The 19,007-nt window shown below is 39.7% G+C and overlaps 1 protein-coding gene across 1 annotated transcript in view; it reads right to left on the reverse strand.

The window, feature by feature from the left end:
• pole (polymerase (DNA directed), epsilon) overlaps positions 1 to 19,007 on the reverse strand; it is a 46,204-nt gene that overhangs the window by 10,130 nt on the left and 17,067 nt on the right. The window contains exons 22-39 of the mRNA XM_062051246.1: positions 18,885 to 18,977; positions 18,513 to 18,815; positions 16,877 to 17,072; positions 16,564 to 16,778; positions 16,383 to 16,485; positions 16,223 to 16,303; positions 14,367 to 14,489; positions 13,987 to 14,199; positions 10,736 to 10,948; positions 10,508 to 10,651; positions 10,297 to 10,437; positions 9,174 to 9,327; positions 8,967 to 9,073; positions 8,657 to 8,833; positions 6,057 to 6,280; positions 5,694 to 5,914; positions 3,207 to 3,411; positions 2,700 to 2,873 (exon numbers count right to left, since the gene is read on the reverse strand). Coding sequence (XP_061907230.1) covers positions 2,700 to 2,873; positions 3,207 to 3,411; positions 5,694 to 5,914; positions 6,057 to 6,280; positions 8,657 to 8,833; positions 8,967 to 9,073; positions 9,174 to 9,327; positions 10,297 to 10,437; positions 10,508 to 10,651; positions 10,736 to 10,948; positions 13,987 to 14,199; positions 14,367 to 14,489; positions 16,223 to 16,303; positions 16,383 to 16,485; positions 16,564 to 16,778; positions 16,877 to 17,072; positions 18,513 to 18,815; positions 18,885 to 18,977 — 3,087 coding nt within the window. The remainder of the gene's footprint in view (positions 1 to 2,699; positions 2,874 to 3,206; positions 3,412 to 5,693; positions 5,915 to 6,056; positions 6,281 to 8,656; positions 8,834 to 8,966; positions 9,074 to 9,173; positions 9,328 to 10,296; positions 10,438 to 10,507; positions 10,652 to 10,735; positions 10,949 to 13,986; positions 14,200 to 14,366; positions 14,490 to 16,222; positions 16,304 to 16,382; positions 16,486 to 16,563; positions 16,779 to 16,876; positions 17,073 to 18,512; positions 18,816 to 18,884; positions 18,978 to 19,007) is intronic.

A 19,007-nucleotide genomic window follows, 5' to 3' on the forward strand; every position in this document is an offset into this window, starting at 1 on the left:
TTACAGTCAATGTAATGGTAACATTCTATTTTACCCCATCATAATAGAGTAGTAGTACCTCACAAAAGCGTGTGCAAGCCTCACATATCTACAAATATTTTTATTACAGTATTCCCTCGCCACTATGTGATTCACTTACTACGGTCTTAGTGCATTTTTTTTTTGTTTCATATACCTTTATCTATAAAGTTCAACATTTACAAACAAATGAAAACACAAAATAACAAGGACAATTAAAACAAGTACAAAAACAGTACAATACAGCGCCAGGGGGTTGTTAATTCAATAAAGTAATTATAGTAGAATGTAAAATATATATGTATATATAGTAATTTGTATAGTTATAGGTTCACACAAGTTCTGTAAATATTTTAAATTTGGAGCATAGCATTATAGTTTTCACAGCTTTTTGGTTGCTAGAGGTAGATAGCGTTTTAAAGTTACGTTCTAACTCTTTTTTTTAAAGGCACAAAAAAAAAGGTTGGGTATTGAGAACCTTACATTTATGAATGAAACTTAGCCAATAGTATGATGAGGTTGCAAAGGTAAAATTCATCTTCAAGTTTTTTCTCCATCTTCTTCCGCCTATCCGAGGTCGGGTCGCGGGGGCAGCAGCCTAAGCAGGGAAGCCCAGACTTCCCTCTCCCCAGCCACTTCGTCCAGCTCTTCCCGGGGGATCCCGAGGCGTTCCCAGGCCAGCCGGGAGACATAGTCTTCCAGCGTGTCCTGGGTCTTCCCCGTGGCCTACAACCGGTCGGACGTGCCCTAAACACCTCCCTAAGGAGGCGTTCGGGTGGCATCCTGACCAGATGCCCGAACCACCTCATCTGGCTCCTCTCGAAGTGGAGGAGCAGCGGCTTTACTTTGAGCTCCCCCCGGATGGCAGAGCTTCTCACCCTATCTCTAAGGGAGAGCCCCGCCACCCGGCGGAGGAAACTCATTTTGGCCGCTTGTACCAGTGATCTTGTCCTTTCGGTCATAACCCAAAGCTCATGACCATAGGTGAGGATGGGAACGTAGATCGACCGGTAAATTGAGAGCTTTGCCCTCCGGCTCAGCTCCTTCTTCACCACAGCGGATCGATACAGCGTCCGCATTACTGAAGACGCCGCACCAATCCGCCTGTCGATCTCACGATCCACTCTTTTTTCTCATAAAGTGTAAATCCAAATAGCACATCTTTAAGACAGAGCACAAATTTCTCATAAATATTGTCCAAGATGAAACACCAGATGCCCTGCCATAGTGATCGAGTGCTTTCACAAGTCCAAAACAGGTGGTAAACAGTCTCTGGATGCATGTTACATAAGGTGCAGCTAGCATCAATGTCCTTCTTGTATCTAACCATCACAGTCTTTACAGGGTAATAACCATGAAGGATTTTGAAATAAATCTCTTTTGACTTTGTTCGTAAGTAAGTACCTGTTAGGAAGAGACCATGTTTTGACCCAGCAGATGTCCTTCACAACATTATTCCACGACACAATCATTTTGGAATAAGCTGCAGATTTTTTCTGATCAAATCAAAGTTTCCCCACAAGAGTGTCAAGTGGATCAGTCACACTTGTTACAGCAGAAAGAGGAAATTAATAACCCCTGTACAACATACAGTCTCAGTGCATTGTGTATTTCAAAATTGTAAAAAGGTATCATTATATACTGTACATGTATTATAACATCTATTTGATATTACCAGCCGTCCGAGGAAGCCTTTTCCCACGTGACATTGTACACGGCACACTATTGGCAGACCAATCACAGAGCACCGTGTCTTCTCCTTGCTAGGCCTGGGCCGATAATTAATCAATTAACATACAATAAATTAAAATGAACTCGACAACACAGGCGAACGAGTAGTATGTCAGTATGCCAAATTTTACAGTGGCAAACAGGGGAAAAAAAGAAACAAACACTCAACCCCGTTTTTTGGGGGAAAACATGCACTTCAAAATGTTCAATATTTAAGTGTAATTTCTGCTAATAGAAATTGAGATTCCATTCAAGCCTATTTTTGGTTTACTTATTTGAAAAGTATTTAAAAGTTATTGAGCTTCCAATTACAATGGTGAAAAATACTAACGTTTGAAAGGGTTACTTGCTTCATCATTATTATCATACATTATGACTGCATTAGTGCTTAAATTGATCATACAATAATGGTGACAATAATATTGTTTATCGAACATAATTTGTGGGACAATATATTGTCCAGAATGTTTTTTTTTCCAGGCTTATACCTGTCAGCTGATTGGCTTTGCCACTTGAGCCTCCTCTTCGCTTGAGCTCTCTGTACTACAGCTCTGCTTTTGTGTTTGCTCTACAGTTTTTCTGGTAACATTTGAATTTATTCAAAGCCCAATGATGCCGTCCAAAAGTTTCTAGTACAGAACCGAAGCCCCAGAGGAAGCAGAACACCATCTGGGAAAAAAGGAGCTAAACTAGCCATTTGAGATTCTGCTTGAAAAAACAAAAAAACAAAAATACTGTAAGAAATAAGATTTGCATCAGAAAAATAATTTATCAAATATCAAAATACATGAAAGTGAGAAATGAAAACAAATAATTTGTTGGTCCTAATTTAGCTCTAAGGCTATAAACTAAGACAAAACAAAAGACTAATATTCCTGCCATAAGTCAAAAGTATATTTAGTTTACTTGATATAACTTAGAAGTTCAACTAGGAAGTGTGTGTAACTCACTGTAGGAAGACCTTTTTCATCATGTTGTGCAGGGTGCGATGGAGAGCGGGGTCATAGAGCAGCGAACTCGGGGAGTGCAGCCAGCGGTAGAAGTGCATCACCTGGTTGTCAGCATAGACGTTGTGGTACTGCGTGATCTCTCTAACCCAGCCCACCACCATGCTCTTCAAGATCCTACTCGTGCCAAACAGAAAATGCTGGAGTAAATGGGTTATACTTGTATAGCGCTTTTCTACCTTCAAGGTACTCAAAGCGCTTTGACACTATTTCCACATTCACCCATTCACACACTGATGGCGGGAGCTGCCATGCAAGGCCCTAACCACGACCCATCAGGAGCAAGGGTGAAGTGTCTTGCTCAAGGACACAACAGACGTGACGAGGTTGGTAGAAGGTGGGGATTGAACCAGGAACTCTCAGGTTGCTGGCAAAGCCACTCTCCCAACTGCGCCGCGCCGTCCCAAGTGTGGAGTTCAACATATGTTTATATTACAACTGTGTACACACCTGAAGGTGTTGGAGCAGAGTGCAGTCTCATCGTAGCTAGCTAACGCATTAGCTCCTTGGTTTCCTGACATCATGTCCTCCAAAGAGGCCTGTTGGATCACATCAAAACTAACACCCAGACTGGCTCCTCCCTCCATGTCGTTGACGTGCTGCGACTGGAGGATTGTGTTCACGGCCAGGCTCTGCAGGTCTAGCTCGACACACACTGACAAACAGAACATTGGAAAATTAACATTCGTTCCTCCCATTGAGGGAAAGATTGTATCCCAGCGGAGACATCAGATTCATTGGCTTTTGTCTGATCTTAGCAAGGGCCAAAAATTGTATCGCCCTTCAAATTTCAATAGTGTATACTGGATTGCATGAAGAGATGTTAGGGTGAGGATACATTGCAGTCACCTACAGCAGTGTCTTCTTAAATTGGGTTGTATGAAAATATTATTGTAGCAAATGCCTCTCTCAATCTGTGTTCGAATCGTTTTCTAATTTGTGTGACTGTAAAAACAATCTGTACGTTTGTGTTGCGATCTGTCTTAAGATTTGTGTATGTGTAAAAAAGTCTGGATGTCCGTGTTGCAATCTTTGTGTCTGTGTTTAGATTTCTGTTTGTGTAAAAACAATACATAAGTCCTTGTTCAACTCTGTTTGAAGCATGAACCCTAGAGTGGCAGTTTTTTTTTACACGTGACTTTTGCAACACTCCTACTGTGGCAGGTCTGTGCGTGCGTGCAGCGATCCGTATAAGTAGAAAAGATTTGTTTGTAACTTCACCTTTTGTTGGCGCCTAGAACCCAGTGATCGATAACTAGGCTAAAGTTAACTTCCGATTAGAATGGTGGGTGATACTAGTAGTCGATACCAGACTGATACATATCCTCTTTTTTTTTTTTTTGACAAAGCATAAAAAACAAAAAACTCACATGTCTATTTTCATGCAGAGACTGTTGCTATTAGTTTAATATCTCACATTCCAGTTATATACTGCTGAAAACGCATCCAAGATCAAGCCAGCCATATTTTTAAAAAAAACAATTATCATTCATTTAAAACTAAGATAGACTCAAAGTTTCACAAATCAGAAATGATGCTTTAATCAATATGTGGGATAATCAAATCATTAATCAGATTCAGATTTTAGCCTGGACCTGAACCAATGTGGTCTACAGCAGTGGTCCCCAACCACCTGGCCACGGCCCGGTACCGGTCCGTGGATCGATTGGTACCGGGCCGCACAAGAAGTAAAAAAAATTTTAAAATTTAAAAATACTTTTTTTTTAATTAAATCAACATAAAAAACACAAGATACACTTACAATTAGTGTACCAACCCAAAAAACCTCCCTCCCCCATTTACACTCATTCGCACAAAAGGGTTGTTTCTTTATGTTATTAATATTTCTGGTTCCTACATTATATATCAATATAGATCAATACAGTCTGCAGGGACACAGTCCGTAAGCACGCATGATTGTATTTTTTATGACCAAAAAAAAAAAAAAAAAAACCCCCGGTCCGTGGGACAAATTTTCACGCGTTGACCGGTCCGCAGTTACGAAAAGGTTGGGGACCACTGGTCTACAGTACATGGTGAAAAAAAGGTTAAGTGTGTCTTTATTTAATTTTCAGAAATAGATGAAAGGTTTCACAAACCATAAACGTTGTTATAATGAGTCTTTACACAACATTTATACTTCTTTTTTTTCACATTGTTTTCTTTTGGTCCTAATATTTCACTACAGCATTGATAAAATTATACAATGATTATGACATTGCAAGTAAAATGTATCAGTCTTGTAGCGACTATCAGTATCGCCCATCATTCAAACCGAAAACTAACTTCAGCCTGGTTAACATCACTGCAGAGGCACGTATAGAGAGAGTAGGGTCAACTCGGTTTCAAAATTGGCCTGCAAATGGCGTCCTTTAGTCACGTGAGGAGCTTTTGACTAATCAGGAGTGAGTATGGCCAGAGGCTCTCCTAAATGATTGGTCAAAAACCCCTCACGTGACTACAGGGCGCCATTTTGAGGCCAACTTTGAAACAGAGTTGTCCATACTCTCTCTATACGCCGCTCTGCATTACTGGGTTCTGGGCACCTACTCGTGGTGAGTGTAGGCAAAGGGAAGGTGAAGTTACAGACAAATCGTATCTACACTTACAGGTTGCAAAGGTAGAAGTGTAGCAAAAGTCACATGTAAAAAAATGTTTTAAAAAAACTACCTATGAAGGTTTCCTGCTTAACACAGGCAGACTGATTTTTAAACACCTACAAATCTGAACAAAGACACACAGTTGGCAAGATGGAAGGACAGATTTTTTTTTACACACACAAATCTAAGCAAAGACAAAAATTAGAACACGGACACGTGGATCTGACTACGCACACACACAGACTGAGAAATGCATTTGCAAATGGTTTTACTACAATAATACATTTCCATAGGGTTGGGGTTTGTTTGTATTGTGTGCGTATGTTTGTTGAGGTACCTGTGGAGTAGCATCCTTGTGCATTGATTTCAACAGAACACCGGTCATCACTTTCCATAACCAGACGGCTGTCATCTGCCTCTTTGCCCCCCATGTCTGGCCTTGCAGTGGGGGAGAGCCAAAGCAGGTGGTTGTGTTTCCGCAGATGTCTGGCCAGGAATAAGTCAGAACCAAAGATAGACACATCCTGGGGCAGGTTCCCTACAGGTAAATGGTAGTACCTGAAATGGGGAGAGTTAACAGTTTTGATTTATAATTAAATAAAGTGTTATTCACTACGGACACGACATATTAGTCAACTTAGCATCCTGCTTTGGTGATATACAGTATAGTAGTTAGTTCATATGTAGAGTTGGTACCTACCTTGCCATGTCAAACGCTTGTGAGAGACAACTGTCCAAGTTCAGATAGTGGCGGATCATACGCCGGGCACCATGGCGCTGCCAATCAAGCACATTATAGCTGATTTCATCGATAACATGTACTGGCACGACAGGGAATTCTTCCAGCACGGGCATCCCTGCAGCCAGTCGCCGCAAGTCCCAGTTAGACTGCACAGCGATAAGGGTTGGCCCCCGGCGCTCCTCCTGAACACAACAAAGCATATAATTGTCCAAAGGGGTGTCCCGAGCCGGTATTGATATTGGTCTGATATCAGCAAGTAAAACACATATCAAATAAGCACAATAAGCACACAAGTTGGATCTTTTATTGTATTTAAATGTGGTCACTTACAAAAGGTAAACATGGTAGGCTATACTGTAGGCCAGGAGTGTCCAAACAATTTAATTAGCGAGGGCCGCATTCAATAAAATTGAAAGTTGCCGAGGCCACTTTGATACATTTTGTACATTAAAGATGTTAAAAGCAAACCGATGTATCGATACATCAATATATGCTATGCTAGTTGAACAAAACAACCCCGATAGCTCTGTGTTACAGGTGACAAAAAATTGGTGTATTTAATAACTAGGGCTGTCAAAATAATCTGTTGATTAGTCACAAAAAACATTGCATTAATCATGTATATACGCAGGTTAATCACACAATTTATTTTGCTCATTTACCTTCCATCTATTCTAACAATACATTTGCATTTGTGACCAAGTATTGGGGTCTTTTTCAAATGTAATTCAAATGATTCAATTAATCAAAATCATGCAAGCAAGTTTATGCAACAAGTAATATTTAATCCAAATTCAAAAGTGTGATTCATCTGATGTTAATAATGTATTGTTTGACAATATTACATTTTGATAATAAATCTATTTCAATTTCTACGATCTGCCAAAGGCCAATAAAAAACAAGCAGCGGGACGAAATTGGCCCATGGGTCGCACTTTGGACAACCCTGCTGCAGGCTATTAGGAGCTAGCAGCTACTGTACACCACAGCTAAGCTAGATAAGATAGACATGCGTGATGTTTCCTTAATTGAACAACACTGCAGTCTAAAACACAACATTTGTCAATATACACAAGTATCAAATAATTATATTTGCATATTACTTACAGACACAAAGTCTGCAAGGCAGAAGCGTATTAGAAAATACCTAATAAAAAACATCTCTGGATCATTTAACTTTAAGCTGACATGCACTTGAAAAACAGAAATATGTCATAAGGTATAGTGTTTTCATACCTATCATTGTTATTTGAGTATTTTAACCTAATCAAACCTTTTTTTTTTTAAATTTTGTTTCAAACCTGTTCAAACATTCCACACTACAAAATAATAAAAGTATGTACCATAAGGTTACTGTGTTTCATACCTACCATTGTCCTCTGTTTGACTAATTTCAGTTGATTAAACCCTTTTTTTTTGACAATAATTACAATTACCGTAATTTCCGGACTATAAGCCGCACCTGACTATAAGCCGCACCAGCTAAATTTAGGGGAAAATACAGATTGCTCCATATATAAGCCGCACCCGACTATAAGCCGCAGGGTTTTGATGTGTAATTACCGTAGTATATAGGAGTTCCTGCTACCACGGAGGGGATTGTCGGGACAGAGATGACTGTTTGGGAACGCAAAGCGCCCCATTTATTAACAATAAATCTTTTAATCATTCAATCAAACTTTCGCATCTTTGACATGGCGAACAGCATTCGTGCAGAGTACAAATAATACAACGGTGCAAAGTAATACAAAGTGCTCGCCTGTACGTTATCAAAATAACCAGCCTACCGGTATATGAAAAGTCAGTCTTTAATCATTGTGTCATCGTCTTCCTCCTGCGTACTAAAACCACCGAAATCCTCTTCGTCTGTGTCGGAGAAGAACAGGCCGTAAATAAGCCGCACCCTTGTATAAGCCGCAGGGACCAGAACGAGGGGAAAAAGTAGCGGCTTATAGTCCGGAAATTACGGTATAATACCGTAATGATAATAATAATGTACAGGTAAAACTTCAAAAAATTTAATATCGTCCAAAGCTAGTTTATTCCAGTCAATATATTTAGAATGTGAAACTAATAGGCTCATAACGTGCAACTCAAGATATACGTCATGCCTTCTTTTGATATAATTTTGACTATTATGGTTTACAGTTTATGAAAACCTTGAATTAAAAATCTCATGAGATTTTCAAAAACTGGAAGCCATGATCCTCAAAATAATAACAAATAAAGGCTTGACATATCTCACTTTGCTTTTAATGAGTTTTTGTCATATATTCACATTTCATGTTAAATTGCTGACATGAATAGATAGACCTTACACAATATTGAATTTCATCTGTACTATGATTCCTGTAGTTAACGTATCGGATTAATATCGATATCGGCCATCACACAAGACTCCGATATCGGTATCGTATCGGAAGTGAAAAAGCTGTATTGGTACACCCCTAAATTGTACACTTCTGACATCATTCGTATCACTTTCTATGCACGACAAATTGTGTCCAAAGTTTTGACTGGTATTCTCATATCAAGGGATAATTTAACATTGTTTTTACCTTGTAGCTTAGCAATGTGCGTTGTAGTGCACGGTAAATAGCCTTCACATCATTCTCAGCTCGGACTTCAAAATTGTGTTTCTCTGGAGGCAAGAGGTCCTCCGTTGTCTTTTCCAGGAGGGCAGTGCGCTCAGCAGTGTAGACATTACCCAGATTGGGCATTTGGTTGCTTCTCACCTGCACGCAGAGAAAAGACTATGGAGGACTGTATTCTAACATAGGAAATGGGACTAAAAAAGCACTTATAGAATTGCGGCGTGTCATCATCAGAAAGATGACAAAAACAAAACAAGCAGTGTGTTGCTCTTACAGTGTCCAGAACAAAGATGTTGGCTTTGCGCTGAGAGGGGATGAAGAGACCAAACAAAGCCTTGTGACCCTGACTGTGATGGTACAGGTACATGTGGCGAACACTGCCTGAAAGCAACACAAACATAACAGAACAATTGCAAAACATCTTTATGCAAGGTCCAGTTGAATTGGTAAATCAAATTACTACGCTGATGAGTGCTAATACCTGGCTCCAGGTAGCTGAACTGGGCCAGAGACCTCATCTCCAAATGCTCCAAATCAAAAGTGTCGGCTTCTCTGCCCCCCAGATCTCTTCCAACACGCTTGTTTACCATGCAGACACATCCCAGCTGCACGAGTGCACGAAACAACAATGGCACCTAAAAAAATGGATTGTCAAAATGGACAATAGTCATAATCAAATTATTTAAAACCGGTCTGCGCTTCCAAATAAGGTACAATACATGAATTCTATTAACAACGCCTTTACAAATATAATATTGCAATTTTATTTAGCTGAGTCAGAGAGGTATACATTTAAAAATATGTTTCACTAATGTGGTTGTAGTTAGGAACAGTGTTGCATTGGACCTGTGCATTTGGCCTCTGATGAAATTTGTTTTTTCTGACTTACAAATGTTACAATGTTGGATACTCGTGTATGCCAAAGCGTCAAATCCTAAGGTTCATGCATTCTGGCGTAAGATTGCACGCAGTTTTGGATTACTCTGTTTGCAGGGTTTTGCAGTCTGGTTACATCGTGATGCCAGAGCACGGTGGAAGCACTTATTTCGACGTTAAATCAAGCTCTACCCCCTTTGTCACAGGCTACGAAGAAACACAAAAACAGTAAGCTAAAGTATTATTTTTATATAATCTTGGCATGCCCATAACACCAACGTGCAACATGCAGTAACAAATTCTGCTGAAAGCAGCTTTTTTAATGCAGAGTCTGAATCGATCTCAAAGTGTGGAGGTGTACCTAATGTTGTGACTGGCTGAAACTATGTTTATGCAGTTTATTTTCGATTGTGTCTGGGAAAAAATATTGGTGACGACTTCAAGATACACATGTACATTTACACAGTAATCATTTTCAAAAGATAAATTTAACTCATTTTGGAAAGGGTGAGACGTGGTTTCATTTGCAATCTGGGAACGCCAGAGTCGAACATCTTGCAGACTGACTCGAAAAAAGGGTGACCATGGAGAAAAAATGTACATCAAAGAAAATGCAATACATATTATCTGGGCCACAAGAAAATGTTTTAAATGTAAATTAAAATCATTATAGGTCCCCTTTAAAAAAGTGGCCAGCCAGTATAAAACCGTTGGTCTGCGTATGATACCTGTGTTTCATAGACCCCTTCGATGTCTGGGGCCGAGAGGTCAGCGTTGATCTCGTTGATGTGCTCCTGGTACATGTCCTCTGGCACACAGTACTCATAAAGGTAGTACACTATGTTGGAGCGAGGGAGCATGCGGTTCACCTGAAACCAATTCAAATAAAAACATATTTCACACGATCCCTTAAAATCACAGGCCGCCCTTACTGTGTACCTTTTTGTATGTGGGTCCCTCCTCTTGTTTTGGGACTTTCTGGTTGACATAGAAGATGCGAGGGATGTTGAGCTTCATGCAGTGGAGGTCATTCCCAATTACAGCCCACAGCTTGTAAAGGCCAGGGTGGCTAGTTTCTGCAATCTGAAAGACACCATAAGCATCAACATATTCAACTACTATGATTTAGATACATAGGGTGTTGTTGGTGAGTTCACGTAGGCCCACCTGCACTATTTGCCAGGGCATGTCCAGGATGCTGCGAGCCGTTTTGCGGAGGAAGCTTCCCAAGCCCGTGTTGGGTCCATCTCTGATGACTCCCCCGCCTACAGGCTGGGACTCGCCATCCAGCAGCCGCCTCTTCTTTTTTCTTTCCTTCCTCTGCCTCAGCTGCAGCTCCCATTTTTTCTTATGGTAACGCAGCCACACAAGACGCTCCTCCTGTACGCAAACATATTTAAGACGTTTTAAGGTTTGAACGACGACGTTAGGCGTAGTGTTTTGTGTGCAATATCCAGTCCCGCCAGGATCTTGTCGGCTTTCATTGTGATTGCTGTGCCTTAAAATGCCGGTATTTGGAGCAGTAATGTTTTAAGTGTCCCTAGTAACCTTTATTTAACAAAGCACAAAATTGGAAAACAAAGACTGTATTAGGGCTGCAACTAATGATTTATTTGATAATCGATTAATCTGTCGATTATTACTTCGATTCATCGATTAATAGTCGGATAAAAGAGACAAACTACATTTCTATCCTATCCAGTATTTTATTGAAAAAAAAACAGCATACTGGCACCATACTTATTTTGATTATTGTTTCTCAGCTGTTTGTAAATGTTGCAGTTTATAAATAAAGGTTTATTAAAAAAAAAAAAAAAAAATTAATTAAAAAAATAAATAAATTAAAAAAAAACTGCGCATGCGCATAGCATAGATCTAACGTATCGATGACTAAATTAATCGGCAACTATTTTAATAATCGATTTTAATCGATTAGTTGTTGCAGCCCTAGACTGTATAGATGTTTTAGCTGTTTTATATGACAGACTTATACTCGTAGCTCATTGTCAATATCGTACTGTTTTGAATTATTAAAATTAGTGCTGTCAAATTATTCATTATTTAAATCAGATTAATCACACTTTTCAATCTGGATTAATCATGATTAATACTAGTTTACTACTCGCTAGAATAATTTAAATTACATTTAAACAAAGTCCCCAATATTTGAACACCAATGCAATCATATTGTCATCTAGGGAGATTTTTGTAAATGTTTTACTTGAATACACATCATTTATTTAATCAAAACTTCATAAAGTTTTACAGTAACTAAAGTCCAGTCAGGGTGTATTTTGGAGTGAAATTCACCAGTGAGCTCACTGACCGCAGAACAACCCGTCCAGCCTTTCATGTACCCATCCGAAGTTAAGGTAAAGGAGCATGTACAGTCAAAAGAAATTGCGTGATTAATTTACGTATGTATACACGATCTATGCAATACTTTTTTTTATGATTAATCACATGACTTAACTAGTTATTTTCACAGTCCTAATTATAACTAATAACAGTAATAATTTCAGAAAAAAACATCACCAAAGACTTCCTTATTATCGGCTCTCTGCTCTGTCGTCTACGAGTTGCAAACATTCTCTATGCTTGTTTTATGCTTGTAAAGTGTTTGTCCATCTTTAACAATCATTTACATTTCAAAATATTTTAATCCACACATTAAGAACATTTGTGAACTGTTGAGAGCGATCTATAGCGCTAATTTTTGTTGGTAAATGAGAGATGAGGGATTATCGTCACACGTCAACATCTCTAAAATCTTTGTTAGGTCGGCATCGCAAATAAAAATCTGTTCTTGATTGCCTTACCTTGGAAAGATAAATACTAAATAAATAAATACCTAGGTAATGAAATGTTTATATACTATAATAATAATAATGATGGATTAGATCGGGGGTGTCAAACTCGTTTTCTTTGAGGGCCACATCGCAGTTATGGTTGCCCTCAGAGGGCCGCGTTTAACAATGAGTAATATATGAATATACATGTATATATATATAATACATTAACAATATATTTTTTTTACATAAGCTGCAAAAAAATATTTACATTTTACTTTAAAAACTGGGAGCTCAGTCGCCAGAATTTTACAGTAAAAGCAGTGGGTTTTTTACAGCATATAAATATAAATTAAAAAAATTGAATAAATGGAATGGAATGGAAAAACAATACCACTGTTTTTAGCGGTAAAATTCAAGCAACAGAGCTCCCAGTTTTGGGGGGGTTTTAACCGTAAAATCTTGTTGTTTCAATGTTTTTTTTTGTTTGTTTTTTAATGTTTTAGTGTCTTACTGTATATGGAAAAAAACAGTACCAAAGTTGATTTTACGGTAAAAAACTCAGTCGGTGGAATTCAACCGTAAAATCTATTGTCAATTTTACAGTCTACAATTTGATTGATAATTTGTTTTGAAATTATAAGTCAAGCAGATATTTAAGTACAGTATTCACCTTTATTTTAACAAAAAATATTTTTGGAATACATGATAATATAAAATTTTGATAATATTAAATTTTAAAAGATATGCAATTGCATGCAGTACATGATTTTTAATGTCAAAAGGGAAAGAACAAGTATATTTAGTAAGAAAAGAATAAGCATTTTATTAACACATATTATTTCCAGGCTTTCGCGGGCCACTTAAAATAATGTGGCAGGCCAGATTTGGCCTCTGGGCCTTGAGTTTGACACCTGTGGATTAGATTTATATAGCGCTTTTCTATCGACTAGATACTCAAAGCGCTCACAGAAAAGTGAGAAGCCATTATTCATTGCCCGTATGTGGGCTCTGTACCGAGGATGTCGTTGTGGCTTGTACAGCCCTTTGAGACACTTGTGATTTAGGGCTATATAAATAAACATTGATTGATTGATTGATTGATTCACTCCACATTCACACTTAGGTTGTGGTAAGCTACTACATTACCCAGAAGGCTTAGCGGTGTATACAGGAACCGGAAGTATGTCTGAGCTATGCAGGAGTACAACAATTGTGCCGTTTGAGTAATAAAGACTTGCTATACTGCTTCCTTTACACAAAAAAATATACGTTTTGCTTGGAAAGTTGACGTGTGTTTGAGCGCTGCTCAGAAACAAATTCTATTGGCAAAAATGACGCTGATAGGTCAAACTGCGCGGGGAAGTTGCAGCATTGAACAAAGTAGCGAGACTGCGCATAATTTGCCAGAGTTGGTTGAATTTGTGTCGCGTCGCAAATTCCTGGAGCGACTAAATATCCTGTATAGTCATTTGAATTTTTTTTATGATGGGTGAGTATTGTCCATCTTATTATTTATGTATTGTAACTCAAACATTGATAATGACAAAGCAAGTTTAATTACAATCTGATCTCGAATGGAATTTCACAGTGGTTCAATTTACTTGGAAAATGTAGTAAATTGTCTACCTGTGTTGTGCCCGTAGTAGTTGGCGGCGGCCCCAGGACCTCTCGCCAGGATTGAGTGAGCTCAAGATCCTGAGACTCGACCTGGCTGTTATCCCCCTGAGTCGCTCGCTTCCTTTTTGTGCTGATGGGGATGGCGGGCTGCAGAGGTCTGGCTGGCATCCCAAAGTCCTCCATGTCAGAAACTGGATGGCTCGTGAGGGGCTGATGAGCCACCTGAAGGAGAACCACAAATATTCAACCCCCAAAGTATTTCCTTTACACATACTGGGAGCATACTAGACTTGTATTTACTGTTGATGGCTCAGTCTTTTGTTTAACTCCTAACAGGATACCTTACCCAATAAAGATTTAAGGAGTTTTCTTGCTGTGAGGTAACCTACCTGCCTCTTGCCCTCACTGGTGAACAATTCGCTGATTTTCTTTTGCTTGTAGATGTCATTTTTCTCAAGAAGTTTCTTGTGAAGCCAGTCGGGATGTTGCACTCGTGGAACCGGATTCTTCACCTAATCGTTAACAGAAGGTAAACAGATGATACCGAGATGAGAAAACAAATGTTGTTGTATTTAAAATGTAAATAAGGTAGTTAAAACATAATTCCTTTCAGTGTTACCCACAGGACGGGAATGTATATATGATGCAAAATTATATAATTGTGTCATAATTGCATAACTGTCCTTGGGGTAAAACTCAGTGTGTGTGGACTAGGAATGTAACGATAAACTGTTTTAATGACAACCGCGGTAAAACTCCCGCCGGTTAGTATTACCGTTTTAAATAAAAAATTATCGAAAAGTGTCTATGTTACACATTTCGGGGGGAAAAAACACCCTGTGTTACAAAACTCAAATGTCCACTGCAAAGGATGCTGCTTGTTTTAGGTCTTTTTTAGTGTCCGAGTTACACATTTTGGGACAAAAACAAACCCTGTAACGCAAAACACAAATGTCCACTGCAGAGGACGCTGTTTGTTTTTGGTCTTTTTTTAGTGTCTGAGTTACCCATTTCAGAAAAAACTAAACTCTTAAATACAAAATACAAATGTTTACTACAGAGGACACTGGTTGTTTTTTTGTTTTTTTTATAGTGTCCGAGTTACAAATTTGGGAAACCCCTCCTCCCCTATAATGCAAGCACAAATGTCCACTGCAGAGGACTCTTGTTGTTTTTGGTCCCTTTTTAGTGTCCGGGTTACAGATTTCAAAAAAATAACCTGTTAAGCAGGGGTGTCCAAAATGCAGCTAAGTTTTTAACAGCCCGCGGCACAGTCTAAAATATTGTTACTAAAAATAACAAATAAAAAACATAAAATCGTTAATAACACAAAGCAGACATGCATGCTGTTTCTTTCCTTTAAAAAAAAGTCTATATATCGCATTTGTTTTGAAAATGAAAAATATCAAATGTTTTGAAAATGAAAAATAATAAAATGGGCAACGCATCCTTTGATTTATCAGTGTGTGGCTCTCAGTAGCTCTCTTGTCCTGGGCATGACGTTAAAGTGCATCCGGCAGTGGAGGCTCCTCTAAGGGGTCTTGGGGCACTAGGAGGTTAACCCCTTTACTACTGTTACCCCAGGTGGCCCTTGGCAAAGGACTAGTACCTGACTGCCCCCTAGCCAGGGATACGGTGAAGACCTCAACGGCGGAGCAGGCGGAAGACGGTAAATGTAAGAACCGCCACAATGGCTGCGATGGCGGAAGAAGGCATCCCCACATCCATGTGGGCCCAGTTAAGGGGAAATAACAACCCAAGACCTCAACGGTGGAACAGGCGGAGGATGATTGCTAAACCTATGGAGTGTCACAACGGCTGGGATGGCGGATGAAGGCTGCAGCAGAAAAGGGTCCCCAGTCGTCTTGGACTCCATGCCACTGGACCCTGACCCGGATCTGTCAAGGATCGTGTGGTGACTGTCTGTGCACCAGTCTCCCCACGTTAAACAAAGTCACGCACAGGCATCCTCCATAAAGGGATACCCCCCTACCAGGCGGATCGTCATACTCGCTTCGAGTGACCGCCGATGATGATGGCTCTCAGTAAAAAAAAAGTTTGGACACCCCTACTGTAAAGTTAAACACAAATGTCCACTGCAGTGGCAGCTGGTTCTCAGAAGCTACGGACAGACAAACATCACTTTCCCTAAGTGGGGATTGAACGCACACTGCCAGCATGGAGATCATGCAAGCCAACTATGAGATCATCAGTGACTAGAGGAGATTCATTTTTCAAATATTACCTGTTGAAGAGCAGCAGGGATGGTGATGATTTTCTGGATAGCACTTCCAAGCCTTTCTATGTAGTAATTCCAGTCGAGGATCTGCGAGGACCAGACAGGACAGCGTGATGCAAGACAAGAATACTTTGCACAAAAACTCAATTTCCTTCCATATACTTACAGCACGAATGTCAAAGTCATGCAGACTGGGCATCTTCAGCCATTTACGCAGGAAATGTTTGGTCACGCTGCTCTCGGCTTGGAAGATGGCCAAAGGAATAGCTCTGATAGCAGACACACAAATTAGCCAAGGAATTGCTGAACCCCATGAGAGCATAGTTTCTATCTGAATATTTCCCTACCTCTCTGTGACAGGAGAGCCCTCTGGCTTTCGTGAGATAACGTAACGACAACTTAAACCAGCGTCCTTCACCATCTGGTCTCCCAAAAACTCTGCCAGTCTCTTTGCTGTGCTGATAGAAGTGGACTTTTGCTCTCCGTAGTCCTCCAACTTCTTGGACATGGAACGATTCTCTGAAATCAGTTCAAACAGCTCGGCGTCCGGCATGTTGGCGGCCTGTGGGGAAAAAATTAAATGACCCATCAACATGAGGACTCTATTTATTTTGGAACGTGACAAGTTGACTTTCAAAACTTGTGTGAAAGTGCCATTACCTTGCTGTACAGGACATCCAGCCAATAGTCAGCCACTTTGGCTACAGACGCATAAACCTCCTCCAGGGAGGTACCTTTAAGGAAAGCCTCAAACACGGAAGACTGGAAAATTTTAATAAGCTGTAGCTCCCCTCTTCTTTTCACTTCAAAACCCTTCAGCTCAGCCAGGGACCCATCTTCATTGAACACAGCGTACCTAAAATGCAAAGTTAACTCTTAACAAAAGTAACAATGCTGATTGACACTAAGTTTTATTCATTTGACATTTTATTTTACACTTTATTATAAGGGTGCTCAAAAAATTTATTCACATCCAAATCGGAATTCTTACTTATCCCAAATTTAAATTGATTTATAATTTTAAAAAATGCATTGAAAATAATAAAAAAAAAATTAAGAATTTATTTTCAAAAACAAGTTTTTAGGCCATCTACATGCTTACTAACTGCGCGTGTACGTCAGATACCAAATAATACATTGCGATAATCGGTTTGAATCAAGAATCGTGTTGAATCAAATCGTCACCCCACAAATCGGATTCGGATCGAATTGGGAGGTGCCCAAAGATTATCACCTCTACTTTATATATTTTATACATTTATATATTTACATATAGTATTTTACGTCAAAAATTCAGAACTGTTTTTTCGCAACACTTATTTTCTATCAAAAAGGTGTTACTACCACATTTTCCAACCAATTTCAACTGTTCTAATGTCAAAATGCTCTTTGATAATGTTACTTGAATGCTGGCATGCTATTTTTTTTCCAAAGCTAATTTTACAGGTATACACCTTAGGGTCATCTAATTTGTTACTTGACACATGCTAACTTGTAGCATGCTAACGTCAACATGTTAGCTTTTTAGCTAATTTTGCAGGCGTGCACCTCAGAGTCATAGAACTTGGTACTAGATACATGCTAACTGTTGTCATACAAAATTTTATAAATAATTTTGCAGGTATACAATCGGTCATAAATGTGTTAGCTGCACTGTCTTCTCATCTACGAACATCAAACAATTATTTAGTTTTTTACAAACTCCATTCATCCATCCATTTTCTACCGCTTGTCCCTTTTGGGATCGCGGAGGGTGCTGGAGCCTATCTCAGCTGCATTCGGGCGGAAGTCGCCACCTCATCACAGGGCCAACACAGATAGACAGACAACATTCACACTCACATTCACACACTAGGGCCAATTTAGTGTTGCCAATCAACGTATCCCCAGGTGCATGTCTTTGGAGGTGTGAGGAAGCCGGAGTACCCGGAGGGAACCCACACAGTCACGGGGAGAACATGCAAACTCCACACAGAAAGATCCCAAGCTCGGGATTGAACTCAGGACTACTCAGGACCTTTGTATTGTGAGGCACATGCACTAACCCCTGTTCCACCGTGCTGCCCTTTTTTGTTTTTTTACAAACTCCTATTGGATAAATTCTGAAATGTTTAGAAGTTTTTGCATGCTAATTTTATGCAGCTTTCCAGCAATGTCTGTCATTTATTATGACACGTGGTGATATCAGTCATAAAATAGGTAATTGCAGCATAATAGCACCACCTGTTATTTTTCCTGAGGCCATAATGTCTATTAAAGGGAAGATCACTATTTGAAATCTGGTATTTTGCCATACCTTTTCTTTAACTTCTTCCCTTCTTCTTTAGAGGCAGGCAGAATCATGGCTAGATATGGCCCGTCCACCTCGAAGAAGATGCTGTTTTCTGCCTTGACGTTGTATGTGAGTGACGCGGGGTCAACCAGCTCGTGATATTGTTCATTGGTGAAGCCCTCCTTCACCAGGATGTTCAGCATGGCACCTGGGTAGGAGATGGTCACCTTGGGCTTCTTCTCGTTACTTGTCTTCACTACAAAGTTCTCCGGAAAGGTGTTGGGCAGGACGCACCAGATACCGTCTGTATCCAACTCAAGTGGCCTCCTGAGTCACAACAAAGTATAATGTCACATCAATTATTGCTACTTAGGTAAAATAGCAGCCATTACTCACCCAATTTGTTCAATGAGCTCTCTAGCTCTAGTGATGATGTTGGCACCAGTGTAGCACACGATGCCAGCCATCTCCATAGAGTACCAGCGTGCCCTAGTGGCACAATAAAAACAGCAGCAGTTG

This window comes from Entelurus aequoreus, linkage group LG06, assembly GCF_033978785.1.
Source record: "Entelurus aequoreus isolate RoL-2023_Sb linkage group LG06, RoL_Eaeq_v1.1, whole genome shotgun sequence".
Lineage (NCBI taxonomy): Eukaryota > Metazoa > Chordata > Actinopteri > Syngnathiformes > Syngnathidae > Entelurus > Entelurus aequoreus.